This window comes from Melospiza melodia (genome assembly GCF_035770615.1).
Source record: "Melospiza melodia melodia isolate bMelMel2 chromosome 17 unlocalized genomic scaffold, bMelMel2.pri SUPER_17_unloc_1, whole genome shotgun sequence".
Lineage (NCBI taxonomy): Eukaryota > Metazoa > Chordata > Aves > Passeriformes > Passerellidae > Melospiza > Melospiza melodia.
Genome location: NW_026948502.1, coordinates 1,035,785 through 1,057,011, shown reverse-complemented (window position 1 = coordinate 1,057,011; position 21,227 = coordinate 1,035,785). Strand labels below are relative to the sequence as shown.

The 21,227-nt window shown below is 61.6% G+C and overlaps 2 protein-coding genes across 5 annotated transcripts in view; one reads left to right on the top strand and one right to left on the bottom strand.

Annotated features, from left to right (window-relative positions):
* Nucleotides 1-238: 238 nt before the first annotated feature.
* Nucleotides 239-5,948, bottom strand: LOC134433006 (protein PET100 homolog, mitochondrial). Its single transcript, XM_063181884.1, has 4 exons — nt 5,876-5,948; nt 4,414-4,500; nt 3,605-3,637; nt 239-2,482 (listed from the first exon to the last, which is right to left on the bottom strand). The coding sequence occupies exons 1-4, from the start codon at nt 5,900-5,902 to the stop codon at nt 2,423-2,425; spliced, it is 207 nt and encodes a 68-aa protein (XP_063037954.1). The 5' UTR covers nt 5,903-5,948; the 3' UTR covers nt 239-2,422.
* A 177-nt stretch (nt 5,949-6,125) lies between these two features.
* XAB2 (XPA binding protein 2) overlaps nt 6,126-21,227 on the top strand; it is a 37,129-nt gene continuing 22,027 nt past the window's right edge. For 2 of the 4 annotated variants that reach the window (XM_063181886.1, XM_063181887.1), the window contains exons 1-6: nt 6,127-6,365; nt 8,246-8,394; nt 10,926-11,049; nt 13,941-14,138; nt 16,425-16,559; nt 19,572-19,736. In XM_063181886.1, the coding sequence (XP_063037956.1) occupies nt 6,147-6,365; nt 8,246-8,394; nt 10,926-11,049; nt 13,941-14,138; nt 16,425-16,559; nt 19,572-19,736 (990 nt within the window). In that variant the 5' untranslated portion in view covers nt 6,127-6,146. Of the gene's footprint in view, nt 6,366-8,245; nt 8,395-10,925; nt 11,050-11,155; nt 11,193-13,940; nt 14,139-16,424; nt 16,560-19,571; nt 19,737-21,227 lie in introns of those variants that run through there. The other 2 variants (XM_063181885.1, XM_063181888.1) reach the window with 2 other exon arrangements.

The window sequence follows — 21,227 nt, the reverse complement described above, 5'->3', positions numbered from 1 at the left end:
GGGGTGGCACCGGGGGTGACACTGGGCAGTGGTTGGCACCAGGGCTGGCACCAGGGGTGGCACCCGTGGGGACCTTGGGGACACGGGGGTGGCACCGGGGGTGGCAATGGGGGGATGGCACTGGGGGCGGCACTGACACCTCTGGGGGTGACATCGAGGGTGGCATCGGGCAGGGGGTGGCATTTGCGGGTGGCACCGGGCAGGGAGGTGGCACCAAGGAACAGCCACAGCACTCCGGTGACATTGAGGGACACAGGACGCCCGCGGGGGTGGCACCAGGGGACACCGAGGGGCACAGGGGGGGACACTGAGGGACGGCAGTGCCACCCTGGGGACGCCCTGGTGCCACCCTGCGGGCAGAGCCAGCGCCGTTTATTGGGGTGGGGACAGCCGGGGGTGGCACGTGTCCCCAAACGTGTCACACGCGTGTCACACACGCATTGTCACATGTGTCACACACGTGTCACACACATTGTCACACGTGTCACACACGCATTGTCACACGTGTCACACACGCATTGTCACATGTGTCACACGTGTGTCACACGCACATTGTCACACGTGTCACACACGCATTGTCACACGTGTCACACGCATTGTCACATGTGTCACACGCGTGTCACACACACATTGTCACACACGTTACACACACATTGTCACACGTGTCACACACGTGTCCCCAGCAGCACAGGGACGCGGGGTGGCCACGTGGCCGCGTTGGCATCAGGAGAGGAGGACATGCGTCCCCTGTGCCACCCACACGGGCACAGCCCCGGCCACGGGGGGCATCAGCGGGGACAGCGAGGGACAGCGGGCGCTGGCATTGTCACCTGGCACCAACACTGGCACCAACACGGACACAGCGAGGGACAGCGGGTGCTGCCAGCGCCACCTTTGTCACCAACATGGACACATCAAGGGACAGCAGATGCTGGCATTGTCACCTTTGTCACCAACACTGTCCCCAACACAGTCAGGGTGTGACACGGCTGCTGTCACTGTCCCCTTTGTCACCAACACTGTCCCCAACACAGTCGGTGTGTGACACGACTGTTGTCACTGCCCCCTTTGTCACCAACACGGCCACAGCGAGTGACACCGGCTGTTGTCACTGTCCCCTTTGTCACCAACACGGCCACAGCGAGTGACACCGGCTGTTGTCCCTTCTGTCACCAACATCACGGTGACACCGACTGCTGGCACTGTCCCCTTTGTCACCAACACAGCCACAGCGAGTGACACTGGCTGCTGTCACTGTCACCAACACGGTCACACCGTGTGACACTGGCTGCTGTCACTGTCCCCTCTGTCCCCCACACTGTCACCAACACACTCACAGCCCGTGACACCGGCTGTTGTCCCTTCTGTCACCAACACCACAGTGACACCAGCTGCTTTCACTGTCACCAACGTGGTCACAGCGTGTGACACCAACCGCTGTCCCCTGTGTCACCAACACAGCCACAGTGATGCCATTGGGTGCTGTCACTGTCCCCTGACCCCAACGCAGTCACGGCGATGGCACCAGGACACTGCCACTGTCCCCTGCCACCAACACGGTCACAGCGACGCCATCGGGCATTGTCACTGTCCCCTCTACGATCAACGATGTCACAGTGATGCCATCGATGCCATCAGCTGCTGTCACTGTCCCCTTTGTCACCCACACAGCCAAAGTGAGTGACACCAGCTGCTGTCACTGTCCCCTTTGTCACCAACACTGTCACAGTGACTGACACCGGCTGCTGTCACTGTCCCCTTTGTCACCAACACTGTCACACACAGCCACGGCGAGTGACACCGGCTGCTGTCACTGTCACCAACACGGTCACACTGTGTGACACCGGCTGCTGTCACTGTCACCAACACAGCCACAGGGTGTGACACTGGTTGCTGTCATTGTCACCAACACGGTCACACTGTGTGACACCGGCTGCTGTCACTGTCACCAACGCTGTCACACTGTGTGACACCGGCTGCTCTCCCCTGTCACCAACGCTGTCACAGCAATGCCATCGGTGCCACCAGCTGTTGTCGCTGTCCCCTCTGTCACCAACGCTGCCATGGTGATGGCACCAGGACACTGCCACTGTCCCCTGCCACCAACAGGGTCACAGCGATGCCATCGACTGCTGTCACTGCCGTGTGCCACAACGGCCGTGTGTCCCTCTGTCCCCTCACGCCTGGGTCCCACGGTGGCCGTGTCCCTGGTGTCACTGCCGTGTCCCCACGGTGTCACCGCCGTGTCCCTGCTGTCCCCTCAGGCCTGGGTCCCCACGGTGGCCGTGTCCCTGGTGACACTGCTGTGTCCCCACGGTGTCACCGTGTCCCCGCTGTCCCTTCAGGCCTGGGTCCCATGGTGGCCATGTCCCTTTGTGTCCCTGCAGTGTCCCCACGGTGTCACCGTGTCCCCGCTGTCCCCTCAGGCCTGGGTCCCCTTCCTCTCCCGCAGCCGCTGCTTCAGCTCAGCCATGGCCTGGCGCTGAGGGGACACAGACAGTGAGGGGACAGGGACACAGGGACAGGGACAAAGGGACAGTGACACAGGGACACAGGGACACAGGGACAGTGAGGGGACAGGGACACAGGGATGGGGACAGGGACACAGGGACAGGGACACAGGGACAGGGACACAGGGATGGGGACAGGGACACAGGGACAGGGACACAGGGACAGTGAGGGGACAGGGACACAGGGACAGGGACACAGGGACACAGGGACAGGGACACAGGGACAGGGACACAGGGACAGTGAGGGGACAGGGACACAGGGACACAGGGACAGGGACACAGGGACAGTGAGGGGACAGGGACACAGGGACAGGGACACAGAGTGAGGGGACACAGGGACAGGGACACAGGGACAGGGACACGGGACACAGGGACGCAGGGACAGGGACACAGGGACAGGGACAGTGATAGGGACAGGGACACAGGGACAGTGAGGGGACACAGGGACAGGGACACAGGGACAGGCACACAAGGACAGGGACACAGGGACAGTGACAGGGACACAGGGACACAGGGACAGGGGCACAGGGACAGTGAGGGGACAAGGACACAGGGACAAGGACACAGGGACAGGGACAGGGACAGTGACACAGGGACAGGGACACAGAGACAGGAACAAGCACACAGGAATAGTAACAGAGACAGCGACAGTGACACAGTGACAGTGACACAGGGACAGTGACACAGGGACAGTGACACAGGGACAGGGACACGGACAGTGAGGGGACAGGGACAGTGACACAGGGACAGGGACAGTGACAGTGACACAGAGATAGAGACACAGGGACAGGGACACAGGAACAGTGAGGGGACAGTGACACCGGGACACAGTGACAGTGACACAGTGAGGGGACAGGGACACAGGGACAGTGACAGTAACACAGGGACAGGGGACAGTGACAGGGGCACTGAGGGGACAGGGACACAGGAACAGGGACACGGTGAGGGGACAGGGACATGGGCACAGGGACAGAGATGGGGACAAGGACAGGGATGGGGATAGGGTCAGAGCACAGCAGGGACACAAGGACACATTGGGGACAGTTGGGGACATTGGGGACAGTTGGGGACAGTTGGGGACATTGGGGTCTCACCCGTTCCGGGGTGTCCGGCGGGAAAAGCTCCCTCTGCAAAGAGAGCGAGTCAGGGGAGGGGACAGCGGGGACACCGAGGGGCCACGTGTCCCCAAGGGTCCCAGGTGTGTCCCCACGTGTCCCCAAGGGTCCCCAGGTGTCCCAGGGGTGTCCCCACGTGTCCCCAAGGGTCCCCAGGTGTCCCAGCTGTGTCCCAGATGTCCCCAAGGGTCCCCAGGTGTCCCAGGTGTGTCCCACGTGTCCCCAAGGGTCCCCAGGTGTGTCCCTGCAGTGTCCCTGGGGTGTCCCCAGGTGTGTCCCAGGTGTCCCAGGTGTGTCCCTGCAGTGTCCCCATGGTGTCCCAGGTGTCCCCAGGGTGTCCCTGCAGTGTCCCCATGGTGTCCCAGGTGTCCCCAGGTGTCCCTGCAGTGTCCCCAGGTGTGTCCCTGCAGTGTCCCCGGGGTGTCCCCAGGGTGTCCCTGCAGTGTCCCCAGGGTGTCCCAGGTGTGTCCCTGCAGTGTCCCAGGTGTGTCCCCAGGGTGTCCCAGGTGTGTCCCTGCAGTGTCCCCAGGGTGTCCCAGGTGTGTCCCTGTAGTGTCCCAGGGGTGTCCCCAGGGTGTCCCAGGTGTCCCCAGGGTGTCCCTGCAGTGTCCCAGGTGGGTCCCTGCAGTGTCCCCAGGGTGTCCCAGGTGTCCCCAGGTGTCCCAGGTGTGTCCCTGCAGTGTCCCCGGGTGTCCCCAGGGTGTTCCCAGGGTGTCCCCAGGTGTCCCAGGTGTGTCCCTGCAGTGTCCCCAGGTGTGTCCCAGGTGTCCCCAGGTGTCCCCGCCCACCTTGCGCTCGATCACGTGACGCTGGAAGAGCTCGGCCTGGTTGGAGACCCAGAACATGGCAATGGGGAAGGACAGGTACAGGAACATCTGGGACAGGGACACCTGTGTCACCTGTGTCACCTGTGTGACCCCTGTCACACCTGAGTGTCACCTGTGTGTCACCTCTGTCACCTGTGTGACCCCTGTCACACCTCAGTGTCACCTGTGTCACCTGTGTGACCCCTGTCACACCTCAGTGTCACCTGTGTGTCACCTCTGTCACCTGTCACACTAGAGTGTCACCTGTGTGACCCCTGCCACACCTCAGTGTCACCTGTGTGACCCCTGTCACACCTGAGTGTCACCTGTGTGTCACCTGTCTGACCTGTGTGTCACCTGTGTGACCCCTGCCACACCTCAGTGTCACCTGAGTGTCACCTGTGTCACCTGTGTGACCCCTGTCACACCTGAGTATCACCTGTGTGTCACCTGTGTCACCTCTGTCACACCTGAGTGTCACCTGTGTGTCACCTGTGTGACCCCTGTCACACCTGAGTGTCACCTGTGTGGCCCCTGTCACCCCTCAGATCCAGAACATGGCCAGGGGGACAGACAGGTACAGGAACATCTGGGACAGGGACAGCTGTGCCACGTAGCCTGTCACCTGGGAGTCACCTGTGTCACAGTTGTGTCCCCTGTATCACCCGTGTGTCACCCACCCTGTCACCTGTGTCACCCCCCAGAGCCAGAACACGGCCATGGGGAGAAACAGAGAAACACAGCTGGGACAGGGACATCAGTGTCACCTGTGTCACCTGAGTGCCATCAGCGTGTCACCTGGGAACCGCCCACGTCACCTCCTGTGCCACCAATGAATGTCCCCCCCCCCGTTCCTGCCCCGCCCATTACTCTCACCCCCCATTCCCGTTCCCATCCCCATTCCCGTTCCCATCCCCCATTCCCCATTCCCGTTCCCATCCCCATCCCCATCCCCCACCCCCATTCCCATCCCCATTCCCATCCCCATCCCCATCCCCCATCCCCCTTCCCATTCCCCATCCCCCATTCCCATTCCCATTCCCATCCCCCACCCCCATTCCCATTCCCATTCTCCACCCCCATTCCCATTCCCATTTCCATTCCCATCCCCATTCCCATTCTCTCATTCCCATTCCCATTCCCATCCCTATTCCCCTTCCCCCATTCCCATTCCCATCCCCATCCCCCCATTCCTATCCCCCATCCCCCATTCCCATTCCCCATTCCCATCCCCCATTCCCATTCCCCATCCCCCATCCCTCATTCCCATTCCCATCCCCATTCCCATCCCCCATTCCCATTCCCATTTCCATTTCCATTCCCATCCCCATCCCCCATTCCCATCCCCCATTCCCACCCCCATTCCCCTTCCCATTTCCATTCCCCATTCCCCATTCCCGTTATCCCGTTCCAGTTCCCGTTCTCCCGTTCCCGCCCCTCGCACCCTCAGGATCTCCAGCTTCACCCCCATGGCTCCTCCGGGCCCCTCACGCTTCCGCCTCCACCAACCCCGCAACACCGCCAATCCCCATTGGCCGCACCACTAGCACCGCCGCACTCTATTGGCTGAGCGCGCCGCTGAGGGGGCGGAGCGAAACAGCGATTGACCAATGAGAAGCGAGCGCGGGAAGGACGGAAGTGGAAGCGCCGGAAGTGTGTGCGGCGCGCCGGAAGTGAGGGAGCAGCGCGGGGAAATGGCGGCGGCTGAGGCGGCGATGGCGGCGCGGGAGGAGCCGCCGGGAGCGGGAGCGGTGCCGGGCCCGGAGCAGCAGCAGCAACCGGGAGCCATGGAGGAACCGGGAGCCATGGAGGAACCGGCAGCCATGGAGGAACCGGCAGCCATGGAGGGAGCGGGGCCGGCGGGGGAAGCGGGGCCCGCAGCGGCGGCGGATCCCGGAGCGGGGCCGGGCCCGGAGCGGCCCGAGCTGTGCTTTGTGAGTGCGGGGCTGGGCCTCGTGTCACCCCCTGTCCCCTCCTGTCCCCTCCTGTCACCTCCTGTCACCTCCTGTTTCTCTCTGTCATCTCCTGTCCCCATTGTCAGCTCTTGTCCATTCCTGTCACCCCCTGTCCCCTCCTGTCCATTCCTGTCCCCTCTTGTCACCTCCTGTTTCTCTCTGTCACCTCCTGTACCCATTGTCAGCTCTTGTCCATTCCTGTCACCCCCTGTCCTTTCCTGTCCCATTTTGTTCCCTCCTGTCCCCTCCTGTCCATTCCTGTCCCCTCTTGTCACCTCCTGTTTCTCTCTGTCACCTCCTGTACCCATTGTCAGCTCTTGTCCATTCCTGTCACCCCCTGTCCCGTCCTGTCCCATTTTGTCACCTCCTGTCCCCTCCTGTCCATTCCTGTCCCCTCTTGTCACTCCCTGTCTCCTCCTGTCACCTCCTGATCCCTTTTGTCACCCCCTGTACCCCCCATCACCTCCTGTCCCCCGTTGTCACCTCTTGTCCATTCCTGTCCTCTCCTGTCCCCTCTTGTCACCCCCTGTTCCCTCCTGTTCCCTCCTGTCACTTTTTGTCACCTCCTGTCCCCATCCCTGCCCCATCTTCGTCCCCTCTGGTGTCCCTGTCCCCAGCCCCTCCCCCAGCCACGTTTCTGTGTCCCTGTCCCCTCTCATGTCCCCATGTCCCTGTCCTCGTGTCCCTTTGTCCCTGTCCCTTCCTGTCCCCTCCTGTCCCCATGTCCCTGTCCCTTTGCTCCTGTCCCCCTGTCCCCATCCTTGTCCCCTTCCTGTCCCTGTCCCCTCCCTGTCCCCTCTGTGTCCCTGTCCCCATCCCTGTCCCCTTGCTGTCCCCTCCCTGTCCCTGTCCCCTTCCTGTCCCTGTCCCCTCTCCCTCTGTTCCTGTCACCGTTGGTTTCTGTCCCATCCCCTCTCCCCATCCTGGTTCCTTTGTCCCCCTCTGTGTCCCCTCTGCTGTCCCCTGTGTCCCCTGGCTGTCCCCTGTGTCCCCTGGCTGTCCCTGCTGTCCCCTGTGTCCCCTCTGCTGTCCCTGCTGTCCCCTGAGCCCAGGAGGAAGTGCCCTGTGCTGTGTGTCCCCTGTCACCTGTCCCCACCCCTGTCCCTGTCCCTGTTCCCTCTGTCCCTTGTCCCCTGTCCATGTCCTTGTGTCCTCTGTCCCCTGTCCCTGTGTCCCTCCAGGAGGATGAGGAGGAGCTGTCCCTGTCCCCAGAGTGTCCCCTGAGTGTCCCCATGTCCCCTCAGGAGAGGAAGGAGGACGTGTCCCCTCAGTGTCCCCTCAGTGTCCCCTCAGTGTCCCCCCAGGAGGAAGAGGAGGTGCAGCACGAGGAGGAGCTGTCCCTGTGTGTGTCTCCAATGTCCCTGAGTGTCCCCAATGTCCCTGTGTGTGTCCCCAATGTCCCTGAGTGTCCCCAATGTCCCCATGCAGGAGGAAGAGGAGGGGCAGCACGAGGAGGAGCTGTCCCTGTGTGTGTCCCCAATGTCCCTGTGTGTGTCCCCAATGTCCCCTCAATGTCCCCAGTGTCCCTGACTGTCCCCAATGTCCTCTCAATGTCCCCAGTGTCCCCTCAGGAGGAAGAGGAGGTGCAGCACGAGGAGGAGCTGTCCCTGTGTGTGTCCCCAATGTCCCTGAGTGTCCCCAATGTCCCCCCAGGAGGAGGAGGAGGTGCAGCACGAGGAGGAGCTGTCCCTGTGTGTGTCCCCTGTCTCTCAGTGTCCCCAATGTCCCCTCAATGTCCCTGTTTGTCCCCATGCAGGAGGAGGAGGAGGTGCAGCACGAGGAGGAGCTGTCCCTGTGTGTGTCCCCTGTCTCTCAGTGTCCCCAATGTCCCCTCAATGTCCCTGTTTGTCCCCATGCAGGAGGAGGAGGAGGTGCAGCACGAGGAGGAGCTGCTCCGGAACCCGTTCTCGGTGCGGGGGTGGCTCCGTTACGCGCAGGCCCGGCAGCGCGGGCCCCGCCCCCGCCTCAACCAGATCTACGAGAGAGCCCTGAGGGAGCTGCCCGGCAGGTACGGGCACACCTTGGCACCTGGGCACACCTGGGGGGGCATGGGACACACCTGGGGGCACCTGGGCACGCCTAGGGGGCATGGGATACACCTGAGAGCCCTGAGGGAGCTGCCCGGCAGGTACGGGCACACCTGGGGGGGCATGGGCACACCTGGGGGGGCATGGGATACACCTGAGAGCCCTGAGGGAGCTGCCCGGCAGGTACGGGCACACCTGGGGGGGCATGGGCACACCTGGGGGCACCTGGGCACACCTGGGGGGCATGGGCACACCTGGGGGCACCTGGGCACACCTGAGAGCCCTGAGGGAGCTGCCCGGCAGGTACGGGCACACCTGGGGCACCTGGGCACACCTGGGGGGGTATGGCACACACCTGGGGGCACCTGGGCACACCTGGGGGGGCATGGGATACACCTGGACACACCTGAGAGCCCTGAGGGAGCTGCCCGGCAGGTACAGGGGCACCTGGGCACACCTGGGGGGGCATGGACACACCTGAGATACACCTGAGGGTACCTGGCAGCACTGGAAATACACCAGGGGCACCTGGAATTCACGTGGGCACACCTGGGATACACCTGAACACACCTGGGGGCATCTGGGCACACCTGGGATACACCTGAACACACCCGGGGGCATCTGGGCACACCTGGGATACACCTGGGGCACACCTGGGCATGCCTGGGATACACCTGGCATGGGCACACCTGGGGGGGCATGGGCTCACCTGAGATACACCTGAACACTCCCGGAGGCATCTGGGCACACTTGGGAGCAGCTGGGGCACACTTGGGATACACCTGAACACACCTGGGGGCACCTGGGGTACACCTGGGATACACCTGGGGTACACCTGGGCACACCTGGGGTACACCTGGGCACACCTGGGGGCACCTGGATTCCACTGGGGCCATTTGGGAGCACCTGTGGGAACACTTGGGGCAGGTGTGACTGAGGCGTCAGGGGTGCCAGGTGGCCCAGATGACACCGATGACAGGTGTGACAGGTGACAGGTGACAGCTGTGTCACCTCCGTCCCCAGGTACAAGCTGTGGTGCCAGTACCTGCGGCAGGGGTGTCAGGTGTGTCAGTGACACTGGTGACAGGTGCCAGCTGACCCTGGTGACACCTGTGTCACACCTGTGTCCCCATTCCAGTTACAAGCTGTGGTACCAATACCCGTGATAGGTGTGTTAGGGGTGTCAGTGACACTGGTGACAGGTGACAGGTGTGACTGGTGACAGGTGTGACAGGTGACAGGTGTGTCCCCTCTGTCCCCAGTTACAAGCTGTGGTACCAGTACCTGTGATAGGTGTGTTGGGGGTGTCAGGGGTGTTGGGTGACAGGTGTGACAGGTGTGTCAGTGACACTGATGACGGGTGTGACAGGTGTGTCCCCTCTGTCCCCAGGTACAAGCTGTGGTACCGGTACCTGTGTCAGGTGTGCCAGGGGTGTCAGTGACAGTGGTGACAGGTGTGACAGGTGACAGGTGTGTCCCCATTCCCGTTACTAGCTGTGGTACCAGTACCTGTGACAGGTGTGTCAGGGGTGTCGGTGACACTGATGACAGGTGTCACACCTGTCACACCTGTGTCACGCCTGTGTCCCCATTCCCGTTACAAGCTGTGGTACCAGTACCTGTGACAGGTGTGTCAGGGGTGTGTTGGGTGACAGGTGTGTCAGTGACACTGATGACAGATGTGACAGGTGTGTCCCCTGTGTCCCCAGTTACACGCTGTGGTACCGGTACCTGCGGCAGGTGTGTCAGTGACGTGGATGACATGTGTGACAGGTGTGACAGGTGACAGGTGTGCCCCCTCTGTCCCCAGTTACAAGCTGTGGTACCAGTACCTGCGGCAGGGCTGTCGGGTGTCAGTGACACTGGTGACAGGTGACAGGTGTGACAGGTGTGACAGGTGACAGGTGTGTCCCCATTCCCGTTACAAGCTGTGGCACCAGTAGCTGCAGCAGGTGTGTCAGGGGTGTCAGTGACACTGATGACAGAGGTGACAGGTGTGACAGGTGACAGGTGTGTCCCCTCTGTCCCCAGTTACAAGCTGTGGTATCGGTACCTGTGGCAGGGGTGTAAGGAGTGGCGGGTGACACTGATGACAGGTGTCACACCTGTGTCACACCTGTGTCACACCTGTGTCCCCAGTTACAAGCTGTGGTACCAGTACCTGTGATAGGTGTGTTGGGGGTGTCAGGGGTGTTGGGTGACTGGTGTGACAGGTGTGTCAGTGACACTGATGATGGGTGTCACACCTGTCACACCTGTGTCACACCTGTCACACCTGTCCCACCTGTGTTCCCACTTACAAGCTGTGGTACCAGTACCTGCAGCAGGTGTGACAGGGGTGTCAGTGATGACACTGATGACAGGTGTGACAGGTGACAGGTGTGTGCCCATTCCAGTTACAAGCTGTGGTACCAGTACCTGCAGCAGGTGTGACAGGGGTGTCAGTGATGACACTGATGACAGGTGTGACAGGTGACAGGTGTGACAGGTGACAGGTGTGTGCCCATTCCAGTTACAAGCTGTGGTACCAGTACCTGCGGCAGCGCCGGGCCCAGGTCAAAGGTCGCTGTCCCTCTGACCCCGCCTTCGAGGAGGCCAACGCCGTGCACGAGAGAGCGCTGGTGTTCATGCACAAGGTGAGACACACCTGGGGACATGGGGACACCTGGGGACACCTGGGGACATGGGGACACCTGGGACACCTGGGGGTGTGAGGGGACACCTGGGGGTGTGAAGGGACAACGCCGTGCACGAGAGAGCGCTGGTGTTCATGCACAAGGTGAGACACACCTGGGGACACCTGGGGACATGGGGACATGAGGGGACAGCTGGGGATGTGGGGACACCTGGGGGGACAGCTGGGGATGTGGGGACACCTGGAACACCCAGAGCCATGGGATAGCTGGGGGGGACACCTGGGGACGTGGGGACACCTGGTGGGACACCTGGGGACATGGAGACACAGGACACAGGTGATGGGGACATGGGGGACATAGGATGCAGGTGATGGGCACACGGGACATGGGGACACGAGTGGGACATGGGGACACAGGGCCGGGAGGTGACGGGGACATAGCGGGGACGTGGGGGACAGGAATGGGATGTGGGGACACAGAGAGGACATGGGGACACGAGAGGGACACAGGGCAGGGAGGTGATGGGGACACAGAGGGGACATGGGGACATGAGGGACACAGGTGATGGGCACACAGAGGGGCAATGGGGACGTGGGTGGGGCAGTGGGGACACAGGACATGGGGACATGGGACCAGGTGATGGGGACATGAGGGGGACGTGGTGGGGACAAGCACAGAGGGGGCACAGGGCACAGAGGGGACACGAGGGGCAGCGGTGACACGGGGTTAGGGGACATGGGGCACAGGTGACAGGGGGCACAGGTGACACGGGGTTTGGGGACATGGGGCACAGGGGACCCGGGCTTTGGGGACACGGGGAGGGCACTGCCACCCTGGGGCGGCTCCACCCCCTCCTGGACACCGGATCACAGCTGGGTGGGGTCACTGCGGTCCATGGTGTCCCCAATGTCCCCATTGCTGTCCCCATGTCCCCAGTGTCCCCTGGCTGTCCCCAGTGTCCCCGTTAATGTCCCCAATGTCCCCATTGGTGTCCCCACTGTCCCCTGTGTCCCCAGATGCTGCGGGTCTGGCTGGATCACTGCCAGTTCCTGTCCCTAATGTCCCCCAGTATTCCCAATGCCTCCAGTGTCCCTGATGTCCCCAATGCCCCTCACTGTCCCCAATGTCCCCATTAATGTCCCCATTGATGTCCCCTGTGTCCCCAGATGCCACGGATCTGGCTGGATTACTGCCAGTTCCTGTCCCCTGTGTCCCCATGTCCCCACTGGCTGTGATGTCCCCAATATCCCTGATATGCCCAATGTCCCCATTAATGTCCTCAGTGTCCCCATTGATGTCCCCAATGTCCTTTCTGTCCCCAGATGCTGCGCATCTGGCTGGATTACTGCCAGTTCCTGTCCCCAGTGTCCCCATGTCCCCAGTGTCTGTGATGTCCTCAATATCCCTGATATCCCCAATGTCCCCATTAATGTCCCCAGTGTCCCCATTAATGTCCCCAGTGTCCCCATTGGTGTCTCCATTGGTGTCCCCAGATGCCGTGGATCTGGCTGGATTACTGCCAGTTCCTGTCCCCAATGTCCCCCAGTGTCCCCAATGTCTGCAGTGTCCCTGATGTCCCCAATGCCCCTCACTGTCCCCAGTGTCCCCATTAATGTCCCCATTAATGTCCCCTGTGTCCCCAGATGCTGCAGATCTGGCTGGATTACTGCCAGTTCCTGTCCCCAATGTCCCCCAGTGTCCCCAATGTCCCCAGTGTCCCCATTGATGTCCCCATTAATGTCCCCATTGGTGTCCCCAATGTCCCCATTGATGTCCCCAATGTCTGTGATGTCCCCTGGCTGTCCCCAGTGTCCCCATTGATGTCCCCTGTGTCCCCAGATGCCGCGGATCTGGCTGGATTACTGCCAGTTCCTGTCCCCAATGTCCCCCAGTATTCCCAATGTCTCCAGTGTCCCTGATGTCCCCAATGTCCCCATTAATGTCCCCAATGTCCCCAGTGTCCCCATTAATGTCCCCAATGTCCTTTCTGTCCCCAGATGCTGCGGATCTGGCTGGATTACTGCCAGTTCCTGTCCCCAATGTCCCCCAGTATTCCCAGTGTCCCCAATGTCCCTGGTGTCCCCAATGTCCCCAATGTCCCCATTGATGTCCCCAATGTCCTTTCTGTCCCCAGATGCCGCGGATCTGGCTGGATTACTGCCAGTTCCTGTCCCCAGTGTCCCCATGTCCCCAGTGTCTGTGATGTCCCCAATGTCCCTGATATCCCCAATGTCCCCATTAATGTCCCCAATGTCCCCATTAATGTCCCCAGTGTCCCAATTGATGTCCCCATTGTTGTCCCCATTGATGTCCCCATTGATGTCCCCATTGGTGTCCCCAGATGCCACGGATCTGGCTGGATTACTGCCAGTTCCTGTCTCCAATGTCCCCAATGTCCCCATTAATGTCCCCAATGTCCCCAGTGTCCCCATTAATGTCCCCAATGTCCTTTCTGTCCCCAGATGCCGCGGATCTGGCTGGATTACTGCCAGTTCCTGTCTCCAATGTCCCCAGTGTCCCCATTAATGTCCCCAATGTCCCCAGTGTCCCCATTAATGTCCCCAATGTCCTTTCTGTCCCCAGATGCCGCGGATCTGGCTGGATTACTGCCAGTTCTTGGCCGAGCAGGGCCAGGTCGCTGTGTCCCCAATGTCCCCAATGATGTCCCCAATGTCTGTGATGTCCCCTGGCTGTCCCCAGTGTCCCCATTGATGTCCCCATTAATGTCCCCATTGGTGTCCCCAGATGCCACGGATCTGGCTGGATTACTGCCAGTTCCTGTCCCCAGTGTCCCCAGTATTCCCAGTGTCCCCAATGTCCCTGGTGTCCCCAATGCCCCTCACTGTCCCCAGTGTCCCCATTGATGTCCCCAATGTCCTTTCTGTCCCCAGATGCCGCGGATCTGGCTGGATTACTGCCAGTTCCTGGCCGAGCAGGGCCGCATCACCCGCACGCGCCGCACGTTTGACCGGGCGCTGCGGGCGCTGCCCATCACGCAGCACCGGCGCCTCTGGCCGCCCTACCTGAGCTTCGTGCGGCGCCACCCGCTGCCCGAGACCGCCGTGCGCGTCTTCAGGAGGTTCCTCAAGGTATGGCACACCTGGGGGCACCTGGGCACTCACCTGGGCACACACACACACCCGGACACACACACACACCCGCTGCCCGAGACCGCCGTGCGCGTCTTCAGGAGGTTCCTCAAGGTATGGCACACCTGGGGGCACCTGGGCACTCACCTGGGCACACACACACACCCGGACACACACACACACCCGCTGCCCGAGACCGCCGTGCGCGTCTTCAGGAGGTTCCTCAAGGTATGGCACACCTGGGGGCACCTGGGTACACACTGGGCACTCACCTGGGCACACACACCTGGGTACAGCTGGGTACACCTGGGCCCAGCGGGCACTCACCTGGGCACACCCGGCTACACACACACACACACCCCCGCTGCCCGAGACCGCTGTGCGCGTTTTCAGGAGGTTCCTCAAGGTATGGCACACCTGGGCACACCTGGGGGCACCTGGGCACACCTGGGCACACACACACACACCCGCTGCCCGAGACCGCCATGCGCATCTTCAGGAGGTTCATCAAGGTATGGCACACCTGGGCACACTTGGGCACTCATCTGGGCACTCACCTGGGCACACCCGGGTACACACACACACCCACACCCGCTGCCCGAGACTGCTGTGCGTGTCTTCAGGAGGTTCCACAAGGTATGGCACACCTGGGCACACACCTGGGCACACACTGGGCACTCACCTGGGCACACCTGGGCACACACACACACACACACCCCCGCTGCCCGAGACCACCGTGCGCGTCTTTAGGAGGTTCCTCAAGGTATGGCACACCTGGGTATAGCTGGGCACTCACCTGGGCACAGCTGGGCACTCACCTGGGCACACACACTCACCTGGGCACGCACACACACACAGGTGACATTGCCATCCCCAGTTATGCCCAGAAGAAGCAGAGCAGTGCGTGTCGTACCTGCGCTCCGTGGGGACTCAGATGGGGTTCAGGTGACACAGGTGACACACAGGTGACACACAGGTGACACAGGTGACTCAGATGGGGTTCAGGTGACACAGGTGACACACAGGTGACACACAGGTGACACAGAGGTGATACACAGGTGACATTGAGGTGGCTCTGTCCCCAGTTATGCCCAGAGGAAGCAGAGCAGTGCGTGTCGTTCCTGCGCTCCGTGGGGGCTCAGATGGGGTTCAGGTGACACACAGGTGACACACAGATGACTCAGGTTGGGTTCAGGTGACACAGGTGACACACAGGTGACACAGGTGACACACAGGTGGCATTGCCATCCCCAGCTGTGCCCAGAGGAAGCAGAGCAGTGCGTGTCGTTCCTGCGCTCCGTGGGGGCTCAGATGGGGTTCAGGTGACACAGTTGGCACACAGGTGACGCAGTTGGCACACAGGTGACACAGGTGACACACAGGTGACACACAGGTGTCCCTCTGTCCCCAGCTGTGCCCAGAGGAAGCAGAGCAGTACGTGTCGTGCCTGCGCTCCGTGGGGGCTCAGATGGGGTTCAGGTGACACACAGGTGACACTCAGGTGACACAGGTGACACACAGGTGACACTCAGGTGGCATTGCCATCCCCATTGTCCCCAGCTGTGCCCAGAGGAGGCAGAGCAGTGCGTGTCGTACCTGCGCTCCGTGGGGGCTCAGGTGACACACAGGTGACTCAGGTTGGGTTCAGGTGACACACAGGTGACACAGGTGTCCCTCTATCCCCAGTTATGCCCAGAGGAAGCAGAGCAGTGTGTGTCGTTCCTGCGCTCCGTGGGGACTCAGATGGGGTTCAGGTGACACAGGTGGCACACAGGTGACACTGAGGTGACACAGGTGACTCAGATGGGGTTCAGGTGACACAGGTGACACACAGGTGACACACAGGTGACACAGGTGACACACAGGTGGCATTGCCATCCCCAGCTGTGTCCCGAGGAAGCAGAGCAGTGCGTGTCGTACCTGCGCTCCGTGGGGACTCAGATGGGGTTCAGGTGACACACAGGTGACACACAGGTGACACTCAGGTGACAGTGAGGTGGCTCTGTCCCCAGTTATGCCCAGAGGAAGCAGAGCAGTGCGTGTCGTACCTGCGCTCCGTGGGGACTCAGATGGGGTTCAGGTGACACACGGGTGACACTCAGGTGACAGTGAGGTGGCTCTGTCCCCAGTTATGCCCAGAGGAAGCAGAGCAGTGCGTGTCGTACCTGCGCTCTGTGGGGGCTCAGATGGGGTTCAGGTGACACAGTTGGCACAGAGGTGGCACAGAGGTGACACAGGTGACACAGGTGACACATAGGTGACACACAGGTGTCCCTCTGTCCCCAGCTGTGCCCAGAGGAAGCAGAGCAGTACGTGTCGTACCTGCGCTCCGTGGGCCGCCTGGACGAGGCCGCGCAGGTTCTGGCCCGGCTGGTGAACGACGAGCGCTTCGTGTCCCGCCAGGGCAAGTCCAACTACCAGGTGGGCACCTGGGGCACCTGGGATACCTGGGGGTACCTGGGCACACCTGGGCACACCTGGGCACACCTGGGGGGGGCACCTGGGGTACCTGGGGGGCACCTGGGGGTACCTGGGGGGGCACCTGGGGTACCTGGGGGGCACCTGGGGTACCTGGGAGGCACCTGGGGGGCACCTGGGGGTACCTGGGGTGGCACCTGGGGGGCACCTGGGGTACCTGGGCACACCTGGGGGGGCACCTGGGGGTACCTGGGGACACTTGAGGACAGGTCAGGGGCACCTGGGGGTACCTGGGGGGCACCTGGGGGCACCTGGGGACACTTGAGGACAGCTCGGGGGCACCTGGGGGTACCTGGGGGGCACCTGGGGGTACCTTGTGTACAGCTGAGGGGCACCTGGGGTACCTGGGATACCTGGGGGTACCTGGGGGGCACCTGGGAGCATCTGGGGGTACCTGGGCACACCTGGGGGGGTACATGGGCACACCTGGGGGTACCTGGGGGGGGGCACCTGGGGTACCTGGGAACAGCTGGGGGTACCTGGGGGGGCACCTGGGTGGGGGGGCACATGGGGGACAGCTGTGGGGATACCTGGGCACACCTGGGGGGCACCTGGGGGTACCTGGGGTACAGCTGGGGGGCATCTGGGGGTACCTGGGGGGTATCCGGGCACACCTGGGGTGGGTATAAGGCACCTGCAGGTACCTGGGGGGGCATCTGGGGAGACCTGGGGGGGCATCTGGGGGTACCTGGGCACACCTGGGGATACCTGGGGGGGCATCTGGGGGTAGGGGGGAGTACCTGGGTACACCTGGGAGGCACCTGGGGGTACCTGGGTACAGCTGGGGAGGGCACAGGGCACTGAGGACAGGTGGGGGCACCTGGGGTACAGCTGGGGGGGGGGGTCACAGGGCACCTGGGGGCAGTGGGGGGCACCTGGGCACACCTGAGGGTACCTGGGGACGGCTGGGGGGAAACCTGGGCACACCTGGGGGGGCACTTGGGGAGGGCACAGGGCACCTGGGAACAGCTGGGGGGCACCTGGGGGTACCTGGGGGGCATCTGGGGGTACCTGGGCACACCTGGGGGAGCACCTGGGAGTACCTGGGGGCCGTCTGGGGAGGCATGGGGGTACCTGGGGGTACCTGGGCACACCTGGTGAGGGTACCTGGAGACAGCTGGGGGCACCTGGGCACACCTGGGATGCACCTGGGGGCACCTGGGCACACCTGGGGAGGGTACCTGGAGAGAGCTGGGGGCACCTGGGCACACCTGGGGACATCTCGGGGGCACCTGGGCACACCTGGGAGGCTCCTGGGGGTACCTGGGCTGCCTGGGCACACCTGGGAGGCTCCTGGGGGTACCTGGGCACACTTGGACGTACGTGGGGGGGGGGCACAGGGCACCTGGGGGCACCTGGGCACACCTGGGGACATCTCAGGGGCACCTGGGCACACCTGGGATGCACCTGGGGGTACCCGGGCTACCTGGGGCATCTCTAACCCCGTTTTTCCTCAGCTCTGGCAGGAACTCTGCCAGCTGCTGTCCCAGCACCCCGGGCTGGATTTGGGGCAGTTTTTGGGTGCGTTTGGGGCAGTTTTGGTGTTTCTCACACCCGTTTCTCTCCCAGCTCTGGCAGGAGCTGTGCCAGCTCCTCTCGCAGCACCCCAGGGCAGTTTTGGGGCATTTTGGGGCAGTTTTGGGGCAGTTTTGGGGCAGTTTTAGGGTTTTTCACACCTATTTTTTCTCAGCTCTGGCAGGAGTTGTGCCAGCTGCTCTCCCAGCACCCCAGGCTGGATTTGGGGTGGATTTGGGGTGGATTTAGGATGGATTTGGGGTGGATTTGGGGTGGATTTGGGGTGGATTTGGGGTTTCTCACACGGGATTTTCTCAGCTCTGGCAGGAGCTGCGCGAGCTGGATTTGGGCTGTATTTAGGATGGATTTGGGGCAGTTTTGGGGTTTCTCAACACCCGTTTTCTCTCAGTTACGGCAGGAACTCTGTGAGCTGCTGTCCCAGCACCCCAGGCTGGATTTGGGGCAGTTTTGGGGTTTCTAACCCCATTTTCTCTCAGTTATGGCAGGAGCTCTGCGAGCTGCTGTCCCAGCACCCCAGGCTGGATTTGGGGCAGTTTTAGGATGGATTTAGGATGGATTTGGGGCAGTTTTAGGGTAGATTTAGGATCAGTAACCCTGTTTTTCTCCCAGCTCTGGCAGGGGCTGTACAAGCTCCTCTCCCAGCACCCCGGGCTGGATTTGGGGTGTATTTAGGGCAGTTTTGGGGTTCCTAACCCCCATTTTCTCTCAGCTTTGGCAGGAGCTGTGCGAGCTGGATTTGGGCTGTATTTAGGGTGCGTTTGGGGCAGTTTTGGTGTTTCTCACACCCGTTTCTCTCCCAGCTCTGGCAGGAGCTGTGCCAGCTCCTCTCGCAGCACCCCAGGGCAGTTTTGGGGCAGTTTTGGGGCAGTTTTAGGGTTTTTCACACCCATTTTTTCTCAGCTCTGGCAGGAGTTGTGCCAGCTGCTGTCGCAGCACCCCGGGCTGGATTTGGGGCAGTTTTGGGGCAGTTTTGGGATTTCTAACCCCATTTTCTCTCAGCTTTGGCAGGAGCTGTGCGAGCTGGATTTGGGCTGTATTTAGGATGGATTTGAGGCAGTTTTGGGGTTTCTAACCCCATTTTCTCTCAGTTATGGCAGGAACTGTGTGAGCTGCTGTCCCAGCACCCCGGGCTGGATTTGGGGCAGTTTTTAGATGGATTTGGGGCAGTTTTGGGGTTTCTAACCCCATTTTCTCTCAGTTATGGCAGGAACTCTGTGAGCTGCTGTCCCAGCACCCCGGGCTGGATTTGGGGCAGTTTTTGGGTGCATTTGGGGCAGTTTTGGGGTTCCTAACCCCCATTTTCTCTCAGCTCTGGCGGGAGCTCTGCGAGCTGCTGTCCCAGCACCCCGGGCTGGATTTGGGGCAGTTTTTGGGTGGATTTAGGGTGGATTTAGGATCTCTAACCCCATTTTCTCTCAGCTCTGGCAGGAGCTGTGCGAGCTGCTGTCCCAGCACCCCGACCGCGTGCGCTCGCTGGACGCCGGGGGCATCATCCGGGGGGGGCTCACGCGCTTCACCGACCAGCGGGGCCGGCTCTGGGGGGCGCTGGCCGACTGCTACGTGCGCTGCGGGCACCTGGAGAAGGTGAGGGACACACCTGGGGGGGACAGACTGACACACCTGGGGGGGACACACCTAGGACAGACTGACATACCTGGGACAGACTGACACACCTGGACAGACTGACACACCTGGGGGGGACACACCTGGGACAGACTGACACACCTGGGGGGGACACACCTAGGACAGACTGACATACCTGGGACAGACTGACACACCTGGACAGACTGACACACCTGGGGGGGACACACCTGGGACAGACTGACATACCTGGGACAGACTGACATACCTGGGACAGACTGACACACCTGGGGGGCGCTGGCCGACTGCTACGTGCGCTGCGGGCACCTGGAGAAGGTGAGGGACACACCTGGGGACACCTGGGGGGGACAGACTGACACCCCTGGGACAGACTGACACACCTGGACAGACTGACACACCTGGGGGGGACACACCTGGACAGACTGACACACCTGGGGTGCCCTGGCTGACTGCTACGTGCGCTGCGGGCACCTGGAGAAGGTGAGGGACACACCTGGGGACACCTGGGGGGGACAGACTGACACACCTGGACAGACTGACACACCTGGGGGACCCTGGCCAACTGCTATGTGCACTGTGGCCACCTGGAGAAGGTGTGGGACACACCTGGGGGGGAGTGACACACCTGGGGACACCTGGGGGGGACACACCTGGGACAGACTGACACACCTGGGGGGGACACACCTGGGGACACCTGGGTGGGACAGACTGACACACCTGAGGGGCCTTGGCCGACTGCTATGTGCGCTGTGGCCACCTGGAGAAGGTGTGGGGGACACCTGGGGACACCTGGGGGGGACAGACTGACACACCTGCGTGTGACACACCTGGACAAACTGACACACCTGGACAGACCGATACACCTGGACAGACTGACACACCTGGGCAGACTGACACACCTGGGTGTGACACACCTGGGCAGACTGACACACCTGGACAGACTGACACACCTGGGCAGACTGACACACCTGGGTGTGACACACCTGTCCCTGACTGCCACTCCCTGTCCCCAGCTGCCATCCCAGTCCCTGTCCCCACCCAGCGCCACCCCTGTCCCCATCCCCTGTCCCCGGTTTATCCCAGTTTATCCCGGTTTATCCCGGTTGATCCCAGTTTATCCCGGTTTATCCCGGTTGATCCCAGTTTATCCCAGTTTACCCCATTTTATCCCAGTTTATCCCGGTTGATCCCCGTTTATCCTGGTTTATCCCAGTTTATCCCAGTTTACCCCATTTTATCCCAGTTTATCCCAGTTTATCCCGGTTTATCCCAGTTGATCCCAGTTTATCCCGGTTTATCCCAGTTGATCCCGGTTTATCCCAGTTGATCCCGGTTTATCCCGGTTTATCCCGGTTTATGCCAGTTTATCCCGGTTTATCAGGATTGATTCCAGTTTATCCCAGTTTATCCCATTTTTATCCCGTTCCAGGCCCGGGACGTGTACGAGGAGGCCGTGCAGACGGTGATGGCCCC

Bases quoted from the DNA above. Each gene is read 5' to 3' on its own strand.
- LOC134433006 (XM_063181884.1), bottom strand. From the start codon at position 5,902: ATGGGGGTGAAGCTGGAGATCCTGAGG. The intron at 3,638-4,413 runs GTGGGCGGGGAC...CTCTCTTTGCAG, and splicing joins GTCACGTGATCGAGCGCAAG to AGGGAGCTTTTCCCGCCGGA. The intron at 2,483-3,604 runs GTGAGACCCCAA...GTGTCCCCTCAG, and splicing joins CGCCGGACACCCCGGAACGG to CGCCAGGCCATGGCTGAGCT.